At 38.4% G+C, this 23,454-nt stretch overlaps 1 protein-coding gene across 1 annotated transcript; it reads right to left on the bottom strand.

Moving 5' to 3' along the window:
- Nucleotides 1-5,773: 5,773 nt before the first annotated feature.
- Nucleotides 5,774-21,807, bottom strand: snx27a (sorting nexin 27a). The gene is made up of 13 exons (XM_065287727.2): nucleotides 21,143-21,807; nucleotides 15,498-15,729; nucleotides 15,148-15,340; nucleotides 12,383-12,447; nucleotides 12,200-12,304; nucleotides 11,959-12,037; nucleotides 11,268-11,431; nucleotides 10,135-10,224; nucleotides 9,488-9,637; nucleotides 9,142-9,270; nucleotides 8,891-8,950; nucleotides 8,760-8,808; nucleotides 5,774-7,437 (listed from the first exon to the last, which is right to left on the bottom strand). Exons 1-13 carry the CDS (start codon nucleotides 21,472-21,474, stop codon nucleotides 7,370-7,372), a joined length of 1,716 nt encoding a protein of 571 aa, XP_065143799.1. The 5' UTR covers nucleotides 21,475-21,807; the 3' UTR covers nucleotides 5,774-7,369.
- Nucleotides 21,808-23,454: the final 1,647 nt, after the last annotated feature.

Here is a 23,454-nt window from a genome sequence, read left to right as displayed (position 1 = left end):
GAATTTTAATAAAGTTTGATTTTGAGTGACCAAGCACATGGACCAGTTACTTCAAGATGGCTAGCAGGTAAGATCATCTCTTTATATCTTTCCAGTTAAATTTGAAATATTCTCTTGTCAGAATGCTTACACAACATTTTGATTATCATTACCGAAACAGGTAGTTTTCTACATTTCGAAAATTGTTTGATTTACAATTTTTTATGAAAATGTTCTTTATTAAAGTCTAATTATATGCACTGAATAAAAAATGAGCAAAGCCTACGTGGCTTCTCTATTTTTAGCAAAACATACTGGGGTACCTCATCCTCCGCAACACCATTCTCATATACCGCAACCATTTAATAGCAGTTGCGGTAAAGAGAACTTCTGTTTCGGAAATGAGAATTTAAGCATATTGTTTATTACATTTAAATATCTCTTATGAATTTAATATAAATTTAAAATGTAATAACTGTTGATAGTTTGCTTTATGATGCTTCATTGTAGACAGTCAGCAAGTGAGAAAAAAGCTTTAGCAAAGGCCATGTTGACAAAGTTCAGGGAGAAACTTAACAGCAACCCAGAATGGCTAGAGGAGTACAGAAGGAAGGAGAGAGAGAGGTTAGGTTTGGAGATGTTACTAGCAGGTGTAATTAGCAAAAAACACACTACAGTGTTAGGAAATGTACATGACAAACACACAACACAACGCAACAAGTCTATACTATATGATGATGTGTACATTAATTTTTTTCTCCCATGTTGTGAGACATGCTAATTTAATGTTATGCTTTCTTTCCACTTTCAGGTATCAAAAACAACCTAGCGATGGCACGCCACGCATCTAGGCGCTGCAACATCAGTTGGATAACAAGATCCATAAAGTTGGATCCCATGCGTGCCAGCATCTCAGCTACCTGCGACCGCACAACGCGCACTGTCTGCAGCGTCAGATTGCTGCCTGGGGGCAAGGGACAAAGGGAGACTACCTCCTTTCTGCGCAGTGCGTGAGTGGGGGGGGCGTGTTGTAGACGCTTATGTGAGGACGGGCCCTGGGGCGAGCAACACAAAACCAACTGAGGAGAAAAATGCTCTGTTTTTGAGCGGCTTCTTTCCGGACGGCAGTCCCCCAGGACCCAGTTTCTTGCATCATATACTGGAGGATTTGTGCCAGGGACTCTTGTGATGCACCACCGGTTCTGGTCCATGAGACACAGGGTGGTGAGGTATGAAGTGCCTCATAGCCTTAGAGCTCTTCACCGCTTCCGAGAAATGCTCCGTGATTGTGCCCACCGTGTCACCAAACAGGCCGGATGGAGAAACAGGCGTGACTGTGCATGGCCACCATGAGTGGTCTTCGTGGCCCTTAGCGTGAAATCCGTAACCATTCTCAGATCCCTGAAGGTATTTCGATCCGTGCTGCCCTCATCCAGAGCCTTAAGCACCTGCGCCTAAAAGATCTGTAGGACCGCCATAGTGTGCAATGCAGACAGAGCCTCTCTCGGCGGCGGTATGCTTTTTCGGACAGGTGTGCTGTCATGAGGCTTCACTACCCTCAAAGCTGCGCCACACCATCCAAGGAAGTGGACAAGGGGCAGAGGTGAGCAGCCACAGCGTCCTTGATGGGGGGAATACACAGGTAGCCTAACTAAGAAAAAAAATGGGGGGAGGGGTAGCCCACACTTTGGTGACTTTCCTCCGAGCATCAGCGGGGCGGCCTGAGTGAAGAAAACAAAAGTCAAGCTTGCTTCTCTGGGGTTCTTGTGGGGTGCTCCACTCAATCTCCAAGTCCTGCAAGGCTTTAAAGAGAATGTGCACCAGTTCCTTTTAGAAGGATGGCTGTGTGTCTGATGCACCACGTGGAGCCTGGTCCCAGTCTCCATCCAACGCTGTCAGAGACATCTCATCTTCCTCCGCCGGAAACCCAAAGGAAACAGACCTGGCGGCTCCCGGTTCAGGACACAGGCTCTCGGCGACAAACTGAACCGGTTGAGCGAGGGGAGGACTACCACCAGCGGCTCTTTGCCGGCAGTGGGACACTGCAGTAAGAAACCTCCAAGGGCAATGTTGAGCCGGGTCCTGAGCACCTTCATCGGGAGATCCTCACAATAAGGGACACCCTGAGCCAACAATTGCCGCCTTTGGGTGGAGCACACAGAGCTCGTGTGCATTGGGTGGGTCGATCAGACCTCCGCACCACAAGCAGATTTGCGACATCCCGGAACACAGAGAGGGCTGCTTACATTTCAACCTGAATTCAATTTTGCTGCCTATGAAGTCTGTCCTAAAGCATTTCTCGGATCTGCCATTATGCAGCCAAAGTCTTGTCTCATAAGGCAGCGAGGGAACAAGTCAGCTGTCTAAACTTTCGGATACAGCCTCTCTCTCTCTCTCTCTCTCTCTCTCTCTCTCTCTCTCTCATCGAAACAGATACAGAATGGTAAAAGGTCAGAAGACCAAATCATATCCAGCAAGGAAATATTTTTCATCTTATTTACACAAATGTTTTGTGATATCTAGCTGACATTAGCTGGCCATTTCTCAATCCAATGGCTGCAGCCTTCAGAGCTCGCATTTGTAGGCAGAATATGTCATCAAGACCATCTTATTTCAGTATGTTAAATGCATAAATGGGGACTTAAATATGACACAAAGGAATATTAATATAAGCCTTCCTGTTCTCATGTTTTTTCTTTAATATTTTTTTCAAAGACTACACAATAAAACAGTTTTGAACTTGAACACATGATGCTGTAAATATTATCAGACTTTCTACTTTAAAATTTGTTTTTAACACAATCTCAGGCTAGTATACGTATTCTCATTACCGAAATAATTAACCTCATTTCCGAAACCTATGTATCATTACCGCAACAGATACTTATTAAATGTTAATTTCATTAATAGAAGCATAATACTTTGATTTTAAACGCATGTGCAGAATCTCCAAATTATGTTCTTTCAGGTTTGTCATGTCATTTTGAAAATGTGTCAGGTTTCTTCGAAATATAAAAAAAAAATAGTTGCAAATTGTGGAAGGTGTTGCGGTATATGAGCTAAATAAAACAAAATAAAAAAAAACGTTAAATTTAAAATAAATATTATTTCAGAATTTCAATTTACTGTGCATGACTATTAATAATCCATTTTTAAAAATGTGAAATTATATTAGCTTTTCTAACAGTGTTGATGTTTTCTGACTGTTGCGGTAATGAGATTTTTTAGGACTTATTTTTGAAATTATGTTACAAAAAGTGTTAAATGATAAGTAAAAGTTTTTAAATTAATGTTCCAATATACTTCAGACTTTGTTTCTAATGTCTGGTGGAAAAAAAAGTAAATTTAAGCAATTTTTACATTTTCATGCTTGACATTTTTACAACCAAGTTTTCGTGAGAATCACCCATGCATCGTTGGGGTTTAGCGCCGTATTGATCAAGTCTAGCCGTATGTACAGCTTCATCCTTCAGTTGGGCAAAGGCAATTACATTCTTGTTCCCTCTAAACTTTACAGTGCTTTTATGAAAATGTAATTATGTATGTGGGGGAGGACATTTGCTAAAGCATGTAAGTGGATTTTTATGGGGTGGTTTCCCGGACAAGATTTAACGTTAGATTAATCCAGTACTAGGCCTGGACGTTTATGGAGTTTTTACAAAACAAACTTACAAAAACAATACTGGTGCATCTTAAAACAAAACAGTGTCACTGATATATGTCAGTACAAGGTGTTTATAAATTAAGGCAGCTCAAACATGCATTTTAGGATGGGACTAGTCATCAGCCAGGGCTGCGTTCAGCCCCGACAAAACGTTGCACAACGTTTATTAAACTGAAACGGTGATGCATTGAACACGCTGTTGTGATGACGCAAGAGTTGCAACTACGGTAGCTGAGAGGCCATTCTTTGTGTTCTTTTTTAAATGTTTCTAAAGCCTGATGAAATCGTTATAAATGTGTGTTTAATACTGTAAAATACCCTCGATGTTACAATCACTGACCTTGCTGTCCAAAATGAAAGACAACATTCCAACTTGAACCCATTGAGAGAGCTGTCTCTTTACTATCGCGTGGTTTTATACATCTTGCCGCTGATTGGGCCGACATTTCTGACACACCCACCAAACAAGAGAAAACGCTTCTAAAACCTGTTGCATTCCGTTGCACACCGTTTCCAGGAAACATGTCGTTCAACCCGGAAACCGTAGCAAAACGTTGCGCACCGGTGTGAGATTGAACATGCCCCTGGTTTGGGAAACCGCCGCTCGTCAGTGTAACGTTACTTCATGGATTGCATTGTAAAAAGCAGGTGTAGTGTTAAAGACTTACCTGTTTTACGTCATGCTGTCGTGTTTTTTATACCTGTTGTTCAAAGTCATCATAACCGGCAGACGAAGTTGTTAAGATAATATTTTTAGTCAGCAATAAAATCATAACTATACTAACGCTGCTTTACATGATCTCTCACAAATATAATGTTTTCCTCAAACTTACTAGACATTGGTCAGACGAAAGGGTTGGCCCGCCCCAAACTCACGGCATTGGTTGAGAGACGGCTTTGCGTTTTCTGATTGGCCAATACGCATTAGTCCGTTAAATACTTTTCTTCGCCCGACTTGGCCGTCCCAGAGATGAGCAAAAAGAAAAATTGGTATAGCAGCTTTAACTTTTAATATTATAATTTACCTATTTAATTAAATCATTAATTAATTATATATTACATAACCAGACCTGTTTAATTTATATAATGGTCACTAAAATTAATTGTATACCTGTTATTTATTTATTTAAGCATTCTTAACGCCATTCCAGCTTCTATTCTTGGCGAAAACCAGATAATCTATACTTACAAGTTGATTTATACACACGTTAGGGGGAGGGCATTTTTTTAAGCCTGTGGGAGGAAATCGGAGTACCAACCCACGATGACAGGGACATCATGCAACTCCACACAGAAAGACCTCCTGACCCAGGGATGCATTTTTTTTTTTTTATATTTTGAAGATTATCGTCATTGGCAATAACCCAGCTAAATATTAAATAGTGTTTAGCAACGCAGCAAGATATTATTTAGGTTTTTATTGGAGTCATTCCTGTGTACTGTTAAAGAGCATTGATTATTGTATTGCTCTGGTGTGGCTACAATATTGAATTCAAACTCATAAATATATGTAATACATTCTTGCAATTTGGTAGTTTTAGACTATACATCAAAATGAAATGACAAATGCTTTCCTATTTCGTTAGAAAACAAGGGACCACCTAAAAAATGAAAATATAACTATTTTCTTCAATAGATAATTTTATTTAAAATAGTATGTTACAATGTTTCAGCCTACATGATGTTTACTCAAAGATAATTTAGAACTCTGGTTAGTTTAACCTTCACATATTTTAGATATAAAACTATTGTTTCCCATATTACTGTTAATTTTTTGCCATTAGCCAGGCTACATAATAATGCACCACCTCCTGTCATCTCCACTTATGCATTATATATTTTTTTCCTTACAAACTTGCTCCCAAAACCCCACAACAGCAAAGGTATAGTTTTAAACCCTTGATTTAGCAGTAAATAAATTAACGTTTTCAGTCAAAAAAGCAACAAAGACTGTGTCAGCACTACAAATAGTAAGTCAATTTACAGATTAACACAAACAAATAGCCGATAGCTTTACTTTGTCGTCCTCGTCCCTTACACAGATTTTTCAAAACGCACAGGGTAACACTTAAACATTAATACTTTCAAAGCAGACCAAAGTAAAAAAAACACTCAATGGGAAGAGAAGAGTTGGTTAGTGTCTTAAATTTTATAATCAACTTCATCTGCAGGTCAAGTTAATAACAAAGTCTTATTAATAATCCTCCATATTATAAATACATTCTGGTACATTCATGTTTTTTTTTCCGGGCACAGTGAGATAAAATAAACACTGATCAAACTATATTATTTTTATAGCGCTGGTGAATATTGCAAAGTTAAACAGAAGTGTCACACCTGCACTCCTGACAAAAGGACAAATTACATAACCATAACACACACAATTTTTTATTTACATTTAACTGGTTGAACTAATAACCTAAACATGAAAATCATAACTTTGCCAATTTTTTAAGTAGACCAAAGACAATGTTTGCTACGTTGCTGCAAATGTTAAAGGAGACTGTACTCCAACCCTATAAGAGCACATACACACAACCTCGCATACATCACAACCTCACTCATTGATCGGCCTTTCTAGCCAAGTTGGCTTAAGCACTGAATTAGCTGATTTCTGGAATGGTGGAAGTTTCTGCCTTGCAATAAATGTGCATGTCTTTTCAAAACATTACAGCAGTGTGTTTGTGTGCATGGGATTTATGTTATCTATAGCCAACAGTTACATTTAAGCGGTTATAGGCCAGCATGCTCATTGACTTTCACTTCTCTATACCAATCAACAGGTGCGATGTGGCCCTATTTCCCACAGATCAGAGTCCAGGGAATTTTTTTCCTCTAACGATAAATTAAACTTGGGCACAAAAACGGTTCTGTTCCCTCTACAGCCAACAAACAATAAAAGGAAATACAACAGGCTCTCATTCACATTCACACAGAGAGTAATAGGATGCTGGCGCCCCCTACAGGTATCTTAACCAAACTACACCAAAATGAAATGTTTTATGCTACACAATAATGATTTGGGATGTCCTTTTTACTTGATTTTAGTTACAAAATCACACACAAACTTCCTATGTCAGTGCTCCCAGAGACTTCCTTACTCCCATTTATTTTAAATGGAAATAACTATAAATGTGTTTAGTAAGTATTGGGGTAGCTAAAGTCAGCAACAGTGGGCAAATAATAATAATCGATTTGCTACACTATTTAACTGATTTATTTATTTTTTAAGCATGGCTTTGCCTTCCACTATATCTTCATTTTCACTGTGATAGTTGCAGTTTCAAATATAACTCTTCTTAGCACATGCTTAAAAAATCCCAGCCAACAGAAATAAAGGAAAGTCTGTCTCCTAAACCAATAGGCATATGGAAGATCTCTAGTTCTTGTTCTATGCATTACATGTATTTGTGTGAGTTCAAAGTATGTATGAATGAAATGGCAGGAGAACCCATTGGTGGTCTTTATGTGGAGTCAAACAGCTTCTTAGCGCGGTTATGCATCTCCTTCGCCATGATAACAATGGCGTTATATGTTGCCGTAGTGACTTGGCTGCCATATGGAATGCTCTGCATTTGAAAAGGCACACTTTTGTCTCCGTGGAAACATGGTTGGTATAGCGTCGCTAGGGTGTTGCCGTGGTAGCATGGTCGTTATGGTGGTCCTTTCTAGTTTGATGATCCAGCACATCTTCTGCGTTCAACAGGGGAACTCGGAGAAGAAGCATTAGGAGGTGGCGATCTCTCCCCCTAGGTGGCGCCAGCCCTGCTGTTGCTCCAGCGGGGACAGATAATCTGCAACACATAGGTTTCATTTGCATTATTGAACGTTTTGGACCTGCTGTTGGATGTTTTAAAAGGGCACATATTATGCCCACTTTTACAAGATGTAATATAAGTCTCAGGTGTGCCCAAAATGTGTCTGAGGCTCTCCTATATCAAAATACCCAACATATCATTTATTACAGCTTATACCACGGGGCTGATAAATGTTTTATTCTGATTGGTTGAGAAATGTTCCACAAGTTTGTATTATTTTTCAATAAACGCACACCTGACCTGTCAAATAATAGTTATGACTTCCATGCCAAAAGAGACAGTGAGTGCTTTCAGTTAAAGGTGGGGTGCATGATCTCTGAAAGCCCCTACCACAATAGAATCTGGACCTTCTTTTAATAGACCCGCCCCACACATATGCAACCCAGGCAATAATGTCGGTTAATAGACATGCCCCTTACTGCTGATTGGCTACAAGTGTGTTTTGGTACTCGTCTCGACTCCCCTTTCCAAAGTGTTTTTTTAAAAATCATGCACCCCACCTTTAAAATAAATCTGATTCCCTTGAATGCTGTCTTAGAAAAATCTCAATATTGAGTTATGGCACACAGCGTACAACTCACTGAGGATGGAAACTATGGTAATGCAGGACTGCCAGACAGTGGCTGTGGGTGGGGCTTTATCAGTGTGACATCACATTAACAAGAGAATCAAAACAGCATATCTAATGAGACTGCTTTGGTTTAGGGTTTAAAAAAAAGAGCAAGTGGGTGGATTTGCTTCATAGTAGGATGGTTGTGTTAAAAAACTGCCAATACACATTTATGTCCAATCACCTTACAAAAGTGAATTTGCATAATAGGTGCCCTTTAAATGTTTAATTTTCCAAGTTACATCATTGGATACTTTTGATTTTGTACAAAAAATGAATTATAAGTAAGCAAGTTACTTGTTAACAACAGCATAAGTACCTTAAAAATGTTTGCAGAATTCATCAACCGCTGTTGATGCAAAAGTTTTTTGTAGCACAGTTTGCTCACATTTTTGTACTTTGATCAGTAAAATTTGATTATGTCCAATAATAAAAGTACATTTGCTGTTGGCATTTGTGTTTCCTGTTTGTTATTTAACAGAAAGGAACATTTCGTTATTTGAGCTTTCAAAAAGTGGCAGGATTTCTTTTAAGCATCAAGTGTTCAAATAAGGACCACAAGCCTGACATGTGACTTCATACTTACTCGGGATTATAATGTAAAAATTAACCAGTACTTTAGGTTTCTGTTTATGTGCATCACATGAGTGTGTGCGTGTTACAAGAGGGCACAAGGTTTTCTTCTTACCATTATTACTACAGTTCTTATTTCCTTTGTCCGAGGCTTCTTCTTCAACCTTCCAAATTTCACAAAGAAACACATTAACAAACAATAACACTAAAGGTAAATGAAGCAAAAGGAAGAAATGTGTATAATACCTCTTTCCTCCATTTAAGCTCACAGAAAATCCTTTCAAAGCACTCGTGCATGTAGTTAAACTAAAGAGGAGAACATGCACACACAGACTTTGTTTATTACAGTATGAAGAGTTCAACATGTATGGCAAAATGTATCTCTGTTCCATTTTCCAGTAAACCATTTTTAGGCCATATACTATATTACCTTTGGGAATTAATATATCTGTAGTTGAAATGTATATATACAGTACATGCATATGTGTGTGGCTTACATAAGGAGTGAAAATTTTAACCCAGCGAGGTTTCTTCTCCCCCCGCACGTACTCGAAGCAGAACGCCATACCCTCCTCATCAGTGTCCCATCTCTGCATTTCCGACCATTCGAAAAGTATCACCTGATTCTGTGAGCGTGCCAAAGACAGTAAAAACAAGTAAACATCACAATCAAGCAAGTTTTCACTCGTATTAATATAAAAAATGATATTAAAGTATGCACCAAGAAATTACAACACTGACAATACTCTTTCTATAGATAGCATTTAGGTCTGAAACTAGCTGTGAGCTTTTACAATATATATTATATTGATAAACAATTATTCAAAGCACCAGCCCGCCAACCTCCAAAGTGCCGTCCTCCGTGCAAGCGTGCAGTTTGAAATGCTTCATGCTGATAGCCGTGATCACATGACCTTTTCTTCGCGAGTCACATGGACAGTGAGGGAACATCACCTCGTTGTAACCTTCACATGACCGCAGGAGACTCAGATACTGAACGAGAGGGAGATCAAAGGAGAAGAGGTGGAAAACAAATGCTTATTTTGTGATAAAGCAGGGCTTCAGTTGAAAAAGTGCTATTAATAGATTTAGCAATTTTACACTGGTACAACCTAACTAGAGGATGTTAAAGGGATAGTTCACCAAAAAATGAAAATTCTGTCTTCATTTACTCACTCTCATATAGTTACAATCCTATATAAATTTCTTTGTTCTGATGAACACGAAGGAAAATATTTTAAGGAATGTTCTGATCAGAAGCCCCATTGACTTCCATAGTATTCTTTTTTCCTACAATGGAAGCCTCTGATCGGTTTGCTTACAAACATTCCTCAAAATATCTTCCTTCTTGTCCATCAGAACAAAGAAATTAATACAGGTTTGTAAAAACATATGAGTGAGTAAATGATGACAGAATTTTCATTTTTGGGTGAACTGTCCCTTTAAAATAATGAACAATGTTATTCTGCCACTGAAAGAGGATGTGATACCATTGTCATCTTCCTTTGTTCTGCTAGTTTCTGTAGCTGATAGGCTTTATCTTCTGCTTTAATGAATCCCTTCTTTACATCATCCTGAGCCTAGACAACAGAGAGAAAAGAGACAATGTAAGAGATGAACTACTATAGCAGTTTAGACCTGTTATTAACATCCATCACGTGTGGTCAGGTGAGAGAGACCCAAACTGTGTCCACCTCAATAAAATGTTCTTGTGAACACCTGTGATCAGATTTGAGGGGGTTCATGATCATAATAGTTCATGATCATGAGCCCCATTCACTTCCATTGTAGGAAAAAAGAATACTATGGAAGTGAATGGGGCTCATGAACCCTATTCCTCAAAATATCTTCCTTTGTGTTCATCAGAACAAATAAACTTATACAGGTTTGTAACAACACAAGAGTGAGTAAATGATGACAGAATTTTCATTTTTGGGTGAACTATCCCTTTAGTAGTACTGAGTTGCTTGAAGTGAAAGGTGTACTTGTTTACAGAAACAAATAAAGGCAACTACAGTGCTTTATCCATGCAAATATGGTGACTAGAATGCAAAGTGATGCTAAACCAAGACTTGTGGTATTTATGTATGACTATTTATGTAAATGACAAATCATGAGCCTTAGGTCAGTGGCTACTGCACATGCACCGAACGAGTTGTTGTGGCCAAGGAGATGTCCAAGTCTCATCATCCGGTCTGTATTTTAAAAAGTCAAATGGTGCTTCTGTTTTCATGTTTCATTACAAATATATAGTAGGAAACAGAAGCACCATTGACTTTCATAGTAAGAAAAATACTACTAGGGCTGCAACGATTAATCGTGCAAATGTGCGTTTTGTCAATGAATGAATTTTAATGAATTACGGTAAAATCCCGGCACATCCCAAAGCCAGGGGGTGCTCTTGTGCAGAAACTCCCTTTGTGCCACAGAAGAAGTAGCATTACAAATGCTATTCCAGGAAATGTCTATAGGAATATTTATATCGCTGTTCTTCAAATTGTTTCAGGTATTGTTTCAGGTATTTTCCTGAGGCACTTATGCATGACACGTGATGCACACACGATCTCTCAAAGCGCAGAACGATGCCTTACTGAATGATATAATGGAGGCTTGTGTGACTGACCTGATGAAAGCAGTAATGGAGGGCCAATGGGTTTTCTCGCATCAATTCCTCCTCTTGTGTACTGAAAAGCCACTTGCGCATTGTGAGACACGTTCCAGGCACCGCTGAGGTGTAGTTCTGCACATACAGCTTGTGTGGGAACTCATTAGGAGCCAATTTACGTACTGCGTAATAGAGAAATATTCATTTAAAGAAGTTTGGCATGCAGTCCCAAGCATTTTGGAAAAGGGAATTAAAGGAAAACACCACCGTTTTTCAATATTTTACTATGTTCTTACCTCAACTTAGATGAACTAATACATACCTATCTTTATTCAATGCGTGCACTTAATCTTTGTACAGCGCATTGTGAATGTGTTAGCATTTAGCCTAGCACCATTCATTCCTTAGGATCCAAACAGGGATTCATTTAGAAGCCACCAAACACTTCCATGTTTTCCCTTTTTAAAGACTGTTACATGAGTAGTTACACGAGTAAGTATGGTGGCACAAAATAAAATGTTTTTAAAGCTATTTTTTAAGCAGACAAAACATCATGCTGATAGTATTCACAACGCGCTGTACAAAGATAAAGTGCACGCAAGGAAAAAAGATAGGTAGGAATAAATTTGTCTAAGTTAAGGGTAAGAACATATTAAAATATTGAAAAACGGTGGTGTTTTCCTTTAAGATGAAAGGAGAGACTGCTTACCAAATGAGTGGTTAATAACTTCAAAAAGAGCAAAGTAGCTGGCCATCATGCTGTCCATTCCAACCTTCAAAACGAGAGCCTATAAAAACAACAAATGATACTTAAGCACTTGGATGAACTTTTCATCTCGCGCTGGAGAGCTCACAGGTGTTAGAATATACAGCGAGTTACATGAATATCCTGTGACACAATAGCTGTCAACCAGCTGGTGTTGTATAAATATGACCATGTGACATTTTACCTGGTAAACCTGATCAGTGGTGCTGTTTTTCCGGACCCTCACCGAGACCGTGGTTTTATCAGGCAGGGCTATCCGTAACTCCACGTCCGATACACCGTTGTGATTCTTTAAAGCATGATCACATTGAGTTAATGGGCTGAGTCATGCAATTATTTTAATACGGATCTGCAGGCAAATGCTCACCTCATTCGACTCGGATAGAAATTCTTGCATAATGTCACTCTCACCTATGACTCGTACAGAGCACACTGAAGAAAGAAAAACAGGATATTTATATATAGCCAGGGCATGAAATTAACACCCGACCACGCGCCAAATGCGGGTGGATTTTGCAATTGGCGGGTAACACTGTCAATCTACCAGCCACATTGGCGGGTAGCCAATGCGAATCAGTGATGTGCGGGTCATTGTATAAACAACCCACTCCCGACCGACATTTTCAACTAACCCGCCCCGCCCGCAATTGTTCAAAATAGTTTTTAAACTCGACCGACTGACCGCGGCCTGAATATCAATAAAATATTTTTGGATGACTCGTAACCGGCACCCGCTCATTTCTTATCAACCTGCGCATTTTACCGATGCAAATTGAGTGATTCATTGAGAGGATGCGACTGCTGTTTCGCAACGTTCATGCGATTGGAAAGAAGATGAGGCACTTTCCTGACTACGTTTGGATGTGCGAGTAAGTATTAAATTGTTGGTGAGATGGGATGAGAATGCAATGCTGACGTATGCTACTGTACAATCACAGTTGCACAGATGTGTAGTGCTGCTGTGACGGATCAGAACTCTTGATGTGTAAACTTTAGAGAGAGTTGCGCTACTATGCCTTATACTGTAGTACATTAACATACATTTTGCGAATATAGTAATGAAAAACAACGTATGTGCGGCGTTTATGTGCGCAGTTTGCGCCCCCGCTGTCTCTGTGTGCGTGCGCGGGTATAAGGGAACTCAAAAGGGCACATCGGAGAGACGCGTTCCTAAAAGCATGCGTACATAAAATTTTTCTGCTCTTGACAGGGCACATATAAACAAAATGATCTCAACAGTATTCATTTTCTAATAAAACATTTCTTTATGTCTTAAGTGTATGTATAGAGTGTCAAAAACCAGTCTGTGCTGGTCTTAAAGAGACAGTAACCTCAATTAACCTACTTAAGTCTGTGTCATTAATGTTAATCAAACAACCTAAGACAAAGAGAAATTCACATTTGTAGCTCTGAAAAAAAATTATATTTAATTCATACAATAAAGACAGTGTTATAATTCACTATTCGGGCAAAAAAAAACTGGCTGGTAAAAAGTCTCTGTGGCAGGTGGATTTCTAAATCCACCTGCCACAGTGGCTGGTGGTCAAAAAAGTTAACTTCAGGCCCTGTATATAGCACATCGCCATATTGTATCATGCAAATACCACAAACTCTCAAAGTTCTGGTGCATCTGTATAAAGTCAAACATGCAATCAAAACCACTTCCATGACTGTTGACTGCATAGGTGCATGAATATAACTAAACCCAAATCCAGAAAAAGCAAAGCAAATCATGTGCATAACAATCATGAACAGGAATCAATGAAAATGTGAGATGTTTTTTTTTTTAAAGCTGGCGTGTATCATTTTCACGTGATAATAACAGCTCCTCCTATCCCAGTTCAATATGCAACTATATATTCCGGACTATAAGTCACACTTCTTTCATAGTTTCGCAGGTCCTGGAACTTACAGTCAGGTGCGACTTATACGTCAAAATTATTTCATATGAACCAAGAAAAACCATTACAGCCGCGAGAGTCCGCTCTATGCTGCTCCTGTATTTATGTAATTCAATGGATTCAGTGATGCGGATTAACTTCGGGAAGTTTTTTAACTTGATTTGGCTTGTCGTGTTAATTTAGCCTATTCAGCCTCCCAGGTATGTTCTGTATGCTATTGTGTATCATGTAAATAACTGTTTATGCTACTTTAACATGTACGGACACCTATTCAGCCTGCAGTTCTGTGCTATTGTTTAGCCTTTCCAGGTTAAATGTCTGTTCTTTGGCTTCGATTTTTTAAATAATTTTCTAAATAAACGCGACATATAGTCCACTGCGACTTATATATGTTTTTTCCTCTTCAAAACGCATTTTTGACTAATGCAACTTATACTCCGGAGCGACTTATTGGCCGGAAAATACGGTATGTACTTATTAGAAGTCTAATGTTTGTTGATTAATTTTCCAACAAAATGTAAAGTCCAAACAAATCTAAAATAACAACTTATGCTGATTTAACCAATGGCATGAATTTGGTGTGAGACACTCTGTTTATCTGGGGTGCAAAAATGACGGAATTTACACATTTAGGTTAAAGTCCACTTATAGTCGATAATTTTATCACTTTGAGCTTTATAATATCATATGTAAAAGTTTTTCCTGTGGCAGTAATTTCTTCATGCTATAAAACAGCTTGAATGTAACTATACCTTTGTCTCATTTAGTATAAGAGGAACTATGAATATGCAAATTAGCACCCGTTAGATGCTACATTCTGCGGTTTCCGACACATTACTGCTAAGTCCGGTTTCACACAAAACATACGTGAACTGCGCTGATGTTAAAACCTGTTAGAGATTTTACACGGCGTGAGCATCACAAAAGTAGAGCTGAAGCAGCAGTTTTCTCCAATTTTATGGAGAAAATATTCAGCAATGGTGTTAAATGATGAATTTGCACATGGTTTGTCTTAAAGCATATAACAAACACCATATAGATATATAAACAACAATAAAAACTTGATTTTCACCAAAAGGGGAATTTAAATATCTTTTATATCTTCTGAGCATTATCAAGGCCTAATGTGTCAAACAATATAATGTAACCACAGCACCATGTGTTCCTCTTTTCCTAATGTATCATCATATAAAAATATTTCACAGACATCTGTTTGTCATTCGTGTCACACCTCTCTCCAGATATTCCTCCAGTCCTCTCCGGCGCACATCCAGCTGTTGTTCAGACAATGAGAAGGGCCATTTTCCCGGCAGCTTCGGAAAAGTAAAGTTGGAAAACTCTCTCTTGAGGTTCTGATGAAGTATTGCAAACTCCCTGTAACGCTTTGAGCAGAGCTGTCTGCCTGACATGTACACATTATACACCTAAAACCAGAGAAATTAAAAAAAAAAGATTTGTTAGATTAATATAATACTATATATATTTATTATTATGCTAAAAAGGGTTAATTTGAAATAAAGAATAATTTTAAACACATCGATCGAATGTTCCTTAAAATTCACATTAAACAGCTGAACGTACCACAAATTTTTCCGAGTGCTGCTCCACGTGTTTGTATGTAGGGACTGAAATGGGAATGGCCTGTTTGTCGCTGTAGTCGAAATTGGGTGCCACCGAACCTTCGTCACCAACCTCAAGCCCGTCTGCCTCCTGTGCCGGCACCGAGAGGACGGTCAACACCAACTCTCTCTGTCCAGCCCTGATGAGATCCACCACCTGCTTGTGTGTCGCCCCTTCGACACTCATGCCATTCCTGCAGAAGAGAAAGAGAAAGTGTGACATGTTTCAAGGGTAAAATATTGGATGAAAGCATATGCAAAAATGCAATCTACATTAACCAGCCATAATGCCACTAGAGAAATACACATGTCATTAAAAAGAGAACCAATTCGACCAAAAAGTGTTACAAAAAAATCAAACCGCACACTATGCAATACGTGAGGGCACATGCACTGAATAAAACTCTTTCAAAAATGTTTTTGATGAATAATCTACAATATGCATTGAGAACTATAAGTATAAAACCAATCCAAGTGTGTTTCTTCTGCATCTCTTCTGTTCAATCACAAATTAAGCCTAAATATTTAACATTTCTTTAGAATTAAATTCAACCCTGTTAGCACATTACATCGTTCCCCAAGTTATACAAATGAATATACAAAATAAAAAGGTTTTCTGATGATTTTACAGATGATTTTTATAAAATAATAAACTTCCTAGTTTAATCCAATTTAACATATAAAAAAATGTGCAACATAATTGAAATATGCTGGTTTATGATTTTATAACAGGAACAAACAATTGTGTAACAAAGTTCACATGACAAGCTATTGAATGCAACCAGGGAAAGATTCCCTAAGATTGTAAAAACTTCCTCATTCGTGTATAGGGAAGTAGTGAGTGTAACATGAAGAGAATGATAAAGAAAAGCATGTCATAGATACCTGTACAAGTTAGCGTTATTTTTGCTTGTAAAATTCAAAACATTGCTAAATATAACAGTTTCCTTTCTAAAATATTTATGTTTATCTTGTTGGGAGGAGACACTCAAGACAGAGAACGGAAAACAGTCCAACACAACAGTTCCTTAGGAAATCAGCCTTGGCTCGTCCTAAAGGTTTATTACCTATTAGGATATATATATATTTTTTTTAAATAGTAATTACTTAAAACAAATTTACATTTATGCATTTGGCAGATAATTCAAAGTGAACAACAGTACATTACAAGGTAAACGTTTTTCACCATGTTTGTGTGTGTTGCCTGGGTTCAAACCCATGACCTTTTGCTCTGAGCAATGATCACAGAGCATCCAGACACATAATGATCAGTCATAATGATACATATTCAACTCCCAACCAATCAATCTCTATGATTAAACATTTAAAAAGCTGATTCTTTTAAAGAGAGATAAATCCTAAAGAATTTCCACATCATGTTTTAATATTGTATACTGTAAAGTTTAGTTTTAAATATTAATAGTTCAATGTTTTAATAACTGTGATAAAATAAAGTAACTCAATCTAATTGAGTCTTACATGTCCTTAAATAACATTATAACAGGTTCAGTCACTGGTTCCTTGCAGTTCCTTTTGTTATTTCAGGAAGAAGAAACTGTTTTCTTAACATTTTCAATGAATGCAATATAAGACTGGACAAATTTAGCAACATCTGACACATTACTAAACCAGCTTATTGTAACTGTAACAATATGAACAGTTTAAAAAGGAAGGAACAATGACTAAAAGAAGGACTAGTGTGTAGCATAATAATTACACAACATACAAATTCCCTCAGTTGTACTTCTGAATGAATGTAAACATTTCCAGTTGTCTCCTGACACCAGTTGTGTACAAAAACACTTTGACTAGACTGTGATCAATGGTTTCTTTATTTACATACACATACCATGAGTTTATCTCTTGTACACAAATTAGATGACAGTGTACTGAGTTCAGGTGATAAAACATCACCAGCACATCCTCATGTAAGTTTAGTGACAGGAACTAACATTATAAACCATACCTTTCTTCTAAGCATATTCTTTGCTGACCTGACGTTTGTGGTGAACTTATACAATACTGTTGCCTCTTACAATACATTTTAACTGAAGTGAATCTGAAATCATTCTCATAACGCTGATCTGATGTTACCCATACACTTTCAAGAGTTATCAGATAATATTCACAAGAACAGGACGGGGTCATGTGGCACCCCTAAAATTTTGCATAAAGAAAATAACTAGACTAAGGTCCCATACACACTGCATATTTATTTGGTTGTAACTTGACCTTTTAATGCTTAATCCTGTTCTGTACACACACAGTTCAGTAATTTACGGGACTGACAACCGCATTCTACAACCAAATTAACTCCTGCAAAATGCAGGTAGTGACAACCGAATTTACAGAAATTTTGCTTAGTGTGTACATAACCGAACTGAACAACTAGTAGTTAATCAAGTGTTTAAACGTGCATCATAAACAAGACAGGTCTCTCTTCTGAAATAATACATTCCTAGAAGGGCGGTTCAGAAAATGACAGAGGCACGAGCGCTTGCTGACTTGTGTTGCCAGATCTTGCACTAAAAAAACAGCGAACAAGAAAAATCCAATAATAAACCGAAATAAATCTAAATGCTAGACCTCAAAGATCAAAATATTGGGACCGGCACCTTCACATTTTATTAAAGCAACACCAAAGAGTTTTTTTTTACCTTAAAATAACATTTCCAAAAAAGTTTCAGTGGTTCATCCACTCAAAACAGGGTGAATGGCACTTTCACATTCGCTTTGCAGCCCTCTATCGGCCAAAACCGCACTAAAGAAGTTTCCAACCGTCAGGTAGTGGTCCTGTAGTTCGAGTGAAAACTACAAAAACTTGCTTAACGGCAGACCTACAATCCAATCAGAGCCAGCTATGCTGCAGTATTTACGAATTACGCGTCTAACCTGTAGGGGGAGCAAAGAGCAAGTTTTTGTAGTTTTCACTCGAACTACAGGACCACTACCCAACGGTTGGAAACTTCTTTAGTGCGGTTTTGGCCGATAGAGGGCTGCAAAGCGAATGTGAAAGTGCCATTCACCCTGTTTTGAGTGGATGAACCACTGAAACTTTTTTGGAAACGTTATTTTAAGGTAAAAAAAAAACTCTTTGGTGTTGCTTTAACACTAAATCTTGATCGCTTCATGAGCCAAAAGCCATAAACGGTTAAGCGCCAAAACAGTAGGGCTGGGTATCGATTCAGATGTTCCAGATCGATTCAATTTCGATTCACAAGCTATCAAATCGATTCGATTCCGATTCTCGATTAAATTTTCGATTCCGGTTCTCAGGTAGGTTTTTATACTCAATTCTCGATTCAACTCAAAGTATAAAGATTTAATACACATACTATATTAATAAAAAAGAACACTGAACAGCAGTTTACAAGTGGGTAATTAATAAAAAGAAATTAAACGCCACAACACGTCTTCTTTGCGAAATCTGAAATGCTTCCATTCCTCCGTTCAATGTTTGCGGAAATAAATATGGAAAAAAAATCGATTCAGCTCTTTGAGAATCGATTTTTAATCGACCATGTTTTAAAAAACGATTAATCGAAAAATCGATTAAAGCATCACAAAAGTGTAAAATACACAAGCGGAGGTTTATTGCAAAACACAATGCTGTTGAATTATTTTGGTCAAAGCTGTGAGTGATACGCACGCGAGACGGCAGAACGTTGCAATGGTTATTTCTGTGTCAATCATCACATTTTCCGGAGTAAGTCTTGTTCCGTACAGACATGAAACGAACATTTAGGGGATTCACTCCCGCATTTAAATGCGGTTGTCACTCCAGAAAGTTTGTAGTGTGTACGAAGACCTAAGTAAAGCCCTTTTCACACAGACATTCCAGAAAATACACGGAAAATGCATCCTGGATTTTTCCGAGATCTTTAGATTTTTTGTTCATTCACACTGCCAATGATTTGCCGGCATCTGCTGACCTATAGTTTATGATAAGACTATAAAGGAGCGCGTGAAGCGTTCTATGCTAGTGAATGATTTCAGCTTCAGTGGATATTTGACAAGCTCCCTGATCTCTGCTTGAATCCAGTTTTCAGACATTTCTCATCTTGATTGTTATTATGCATTTAAAACCCCGTTTTGAGGAGCTGAACGATATATCTTGTTGGGATGACGCACGGGCATTTTTGTTTATTATAAGCTCAAATGAGCACGTGACCCAATGCTGCTGAATGATCTCCGCTTCAGTGCAGTAAGTGACGAGCTAACTTACCTGATATCTGCTTCAGTCCAGTTTGCTGACATTTCTCATCGTGAATGTTGTAAATCCCTCATTTTAAAGAGCTGAACCAACTTCATGTTGCCACACGGCACACGGCACATTGTTTATGCGTCTCATTTATTATTTCCTGATAACTGGTTCAATCTAGTTTCTCGTCGTGTATGTTGATTTGCATATAAATCTCTCGTTTTAAAGAGCTGAACCATAACTTTTGTTGTGATGAAGCGCGTCCTCACTACGACACCCATTACGGCATTGTTTCTGCTTCTTGTTCACACAGAGGGTTTTCCGTGTATCTTACTAGGTCCTCTTTCTGGCAGCGATCCAAGAAGATTTACAGGACATGTTTGCGTTCACACAGAAGGTTGTCTGGCAATTTTATGGGTATTTTCTGGGACCAAAGGTCTGTGTGAATGGGGTTTAAGTGTTTGCATTGACATTATTTTGAGGACAGTTAAGCCCATAATATTCATGAGTGTATACTTTACTTCAAGTTTGTTTGTAGGTCTCATAAATAATACTTTAATCTTTATTTTATTTTACTTTTTAGCATTAAACCAGAATTCTTTAATTTTTTGCTAAATCATATGGTAATATTTATATTAATTATAAAATAATTTATAACATATTTTTGAAAGGTGACATGTTACTTCGAGATAGCTAGCTAGATATTGCTGACAGTCTGAATGTAATCACACCATAGGAAAGAAACATCCAAACTATTACTTTATTAGCTTAGCTGTCAGTAATAAGAGAGCATATGACTAACCCACATAGTTCTGTCATCCGTCAAACAGTCTTTTGTGGAAGTCATTGTGCTTGTGATACTTCTGGATTTATGTAACAAATAAGATATGTTAGGAATTTACATTCATTATATTAATATAATATCCGCGGTCAAAAAATTAAAATATCAATATAATGAATGTTGTTTTCACAGCGTCAATTGCGATGCAACGTTAGTGACGTATACTCAACACAAATGATTGAATACACCGAAGCAATGACCCTGTTACACAACAAACGTTTAAAACAGGACATATACCCTATAGTAACATTTAAGGACTTCCCCAAAACGCCTCTTATCTGCTCAACTCTTTCATAATAATGATCTATTTACTGCCCTCACCGGGACGTGTTGGCAAGCAGGGCCAAGAAATCTGAAAAATATCAACAGATTCCAGTCCTAGATCGAAATTTGAGTGTAAACAATGTAAAGCATACAGTCATGTAGCCTATTGATCTTGCTGCTACAATGTTGCAGTGTAAAATGTGACATCATCACAGCTTAGAACCAGATTGATGTAACGGATTGACAGCACCACAACCCCTAAAACAAAATTGAGAAATAATATGGTAAATAAATGACTTACACCTCTAATATTCTGTCTCCTTTTACGATTCCGGCCTGATCTGCTGCGCCCCCGGGTAACACGGCGCTGACATGCTGGAGAGGAGCGTACAGCTCTCCGTTAATGCTCCGCAGTTGGCCGCCTTCGCTTACTTGACCGCGGACGTTAAATCCGTAACCCGACTCCGATTTGATTATCCGAACCACGCGCGGACCCGAAGTAAGCACGGTCGGGGTCCGGCTGCCTGAATCGCCCGTCGACTCGATCATATCGGATTCGTTTACGCGGGACTCAGTGGGCAGCAACGACGGAGGAGCGGGCCGAGCAGTCTCATCTCCTTCGATTTCCGCCATCTTTAACTCGGGTTTACCCCCGTCTCCTCCTGTAGGCCTGATCGTTCACAACAACAACCCAGAAATCCGCTTGACCCTCCCAGCCATCACAAGACAAAACTGCTTTCACTTTTCTTCAGTTGGTGTTAAGTGAATTGGGTCCTTTAGATGGGGCCAGAGGGCCACTGTTAATTTTAGTGGGTACTTTGATGAGGTAAATTATGAAGTTTATAAACGAATTTAAAATTGGATGCACGAAAGACTGCGTTATGTTTAAATCGTGTTGATGATCGCAGAACTAGTTGTATCGAATCTTAGTTGTAGCTGTTATAAAAGCAAACTGTTGTTGAGCATACGCGTAAAGTTGTGTTAGAGCGACATCTAGTGGCATTCAGCCGACAGTTCGACCAGCCCCGCCCCTCTTGGAGGTCACACCCCCATTTAAAAGATCTCCAGTCTGCAGCAATATGTACTTGTGGTGCTAAAGTCTATTTGAACTATTAAGATGCCCTTCTTTTATGGTTACCAAAACAATTGATAGAATCCAGGACACCCAAACAGGCCAATCAATAATAGATATAAACCTCTAAAGATTTGTTGATTGAAATGTTACTGAACAAGATAGTATGCCAAAATGTTCTTATTAAGATCCAAGATAAATGTAGAGTGGGTCCAAGAGTTCAAAGAGACAATTTAAATTCAAGTGTTAACACACACGCACAACTTTTTAATACGCAGAGTTCAGTACAAGAATTAAACACCATATGGAGTGACTGAGCTGCTTTATTTTACTTAAAGGGATAGTTCACCCAAAATTGGAAATTCTGTCATCATTTACTCACCCTCATGTTGTTACAAACCTGTATAATTTACTTTGTTCTGATGAATACAAAGGAAGATATTTTGAGAAATGTTTGTAACTAAACCATTCGTGGACCCCATTTACTTCCATAGTAGGAAAAAATAATAAATTGGAAGTAAATGGGGTCCACGAAACGGTTTGGTTACAAAAAATTCTCAAAATATCTTCCTTTGTGTTTATAAGAACAATGAAAATGATACAGGTTTGTAATAACATGAGAGCGAGAAAATGATGACAGAATTTTCAATTTTGGGTAAACTATCCCTTAAGACATCCAGGATTTTGGGGGGTTTGTTGGGGCAGATATACTAATAATATTTGATATATGCAAGCATTTTCAGTGCTTTTTTGGCTTGTTTTGTAGTTTCTATGGTCCGATTCACGTTTTTAAATTTCCTTTGGTGTGCGTATTAGTACATGTTAATGATATGCAAAAGCTACAAACCCCAAAGTAAACAATGAAGCGAGTTATAGTGTCCAACGTAAATCTCTTTTCTTGGACTACAGCAAACACATAAATTGAAGGCAAGAGTTTACTTCCTGGGATTGGTGATGTAGACAAGACCGACATTATCATAGTTCCTCCCACTTCAGACTAGAGGTCCACTTAGATCTGAAAACCCAAGGTCCGACCCGAGACCCGATCGGGTTCGGGGCTAAAAGTTTCACATGTGCCTCGGACACGGGTCGGGTACATTTATAGTCTCGGCTAATTTAAAATGTGTTTCTGCTGAACGGACCCGAGAAGACCCAAACTCTCTCGCAAGAGTGCTTGCGACATTGTGTGGCTGGCGGTAGGTTAATTTTCGTTGAGACAGACATGACAGTCAGTTTTAAATGTACATTTTAGCGGTTATCTTTGTGTCGTCGTCAGATAACAAAGAAACAAACAAATGGAGCAGCTCACCAAATTGGTTGCAAGTTTCTTTCTGTCTAACTGCTGCGTGTGGGTCTGCAGAATGCACACACGTCAGTGCCGTTTACATTCGGGTGAATCGGGGTCCAATCGGGTTAAAAAAAATTGCCACTAGTTTGGGTCGGACTCGGGGCAAATTTTCTCGGGTTTGTCTCGGGTTGGGCATTTAAAAAAAATATATATATATATATATTTATGCACGTCGAGTTCACTCCTGTCAAAC

This window comes from Paramisgurnus dabryanus, chromosome 19 (assembly GCF_030506205.2).
Source record: "Paramisgurnus dabryanus chromosome 19, PD_genome_1.1, whole genome shotgun sequence".
NCBI classification, from domain to species: Eukaryota; Metazoa; Chordata; class Actinopteri; order Cypriniformes; family Cobitidae; genus Paramisgurnus; species Paramisgurnus dabryanus.
This window is presented reverse-complemented; position numbering and strand designations above follow the sequence as displayed.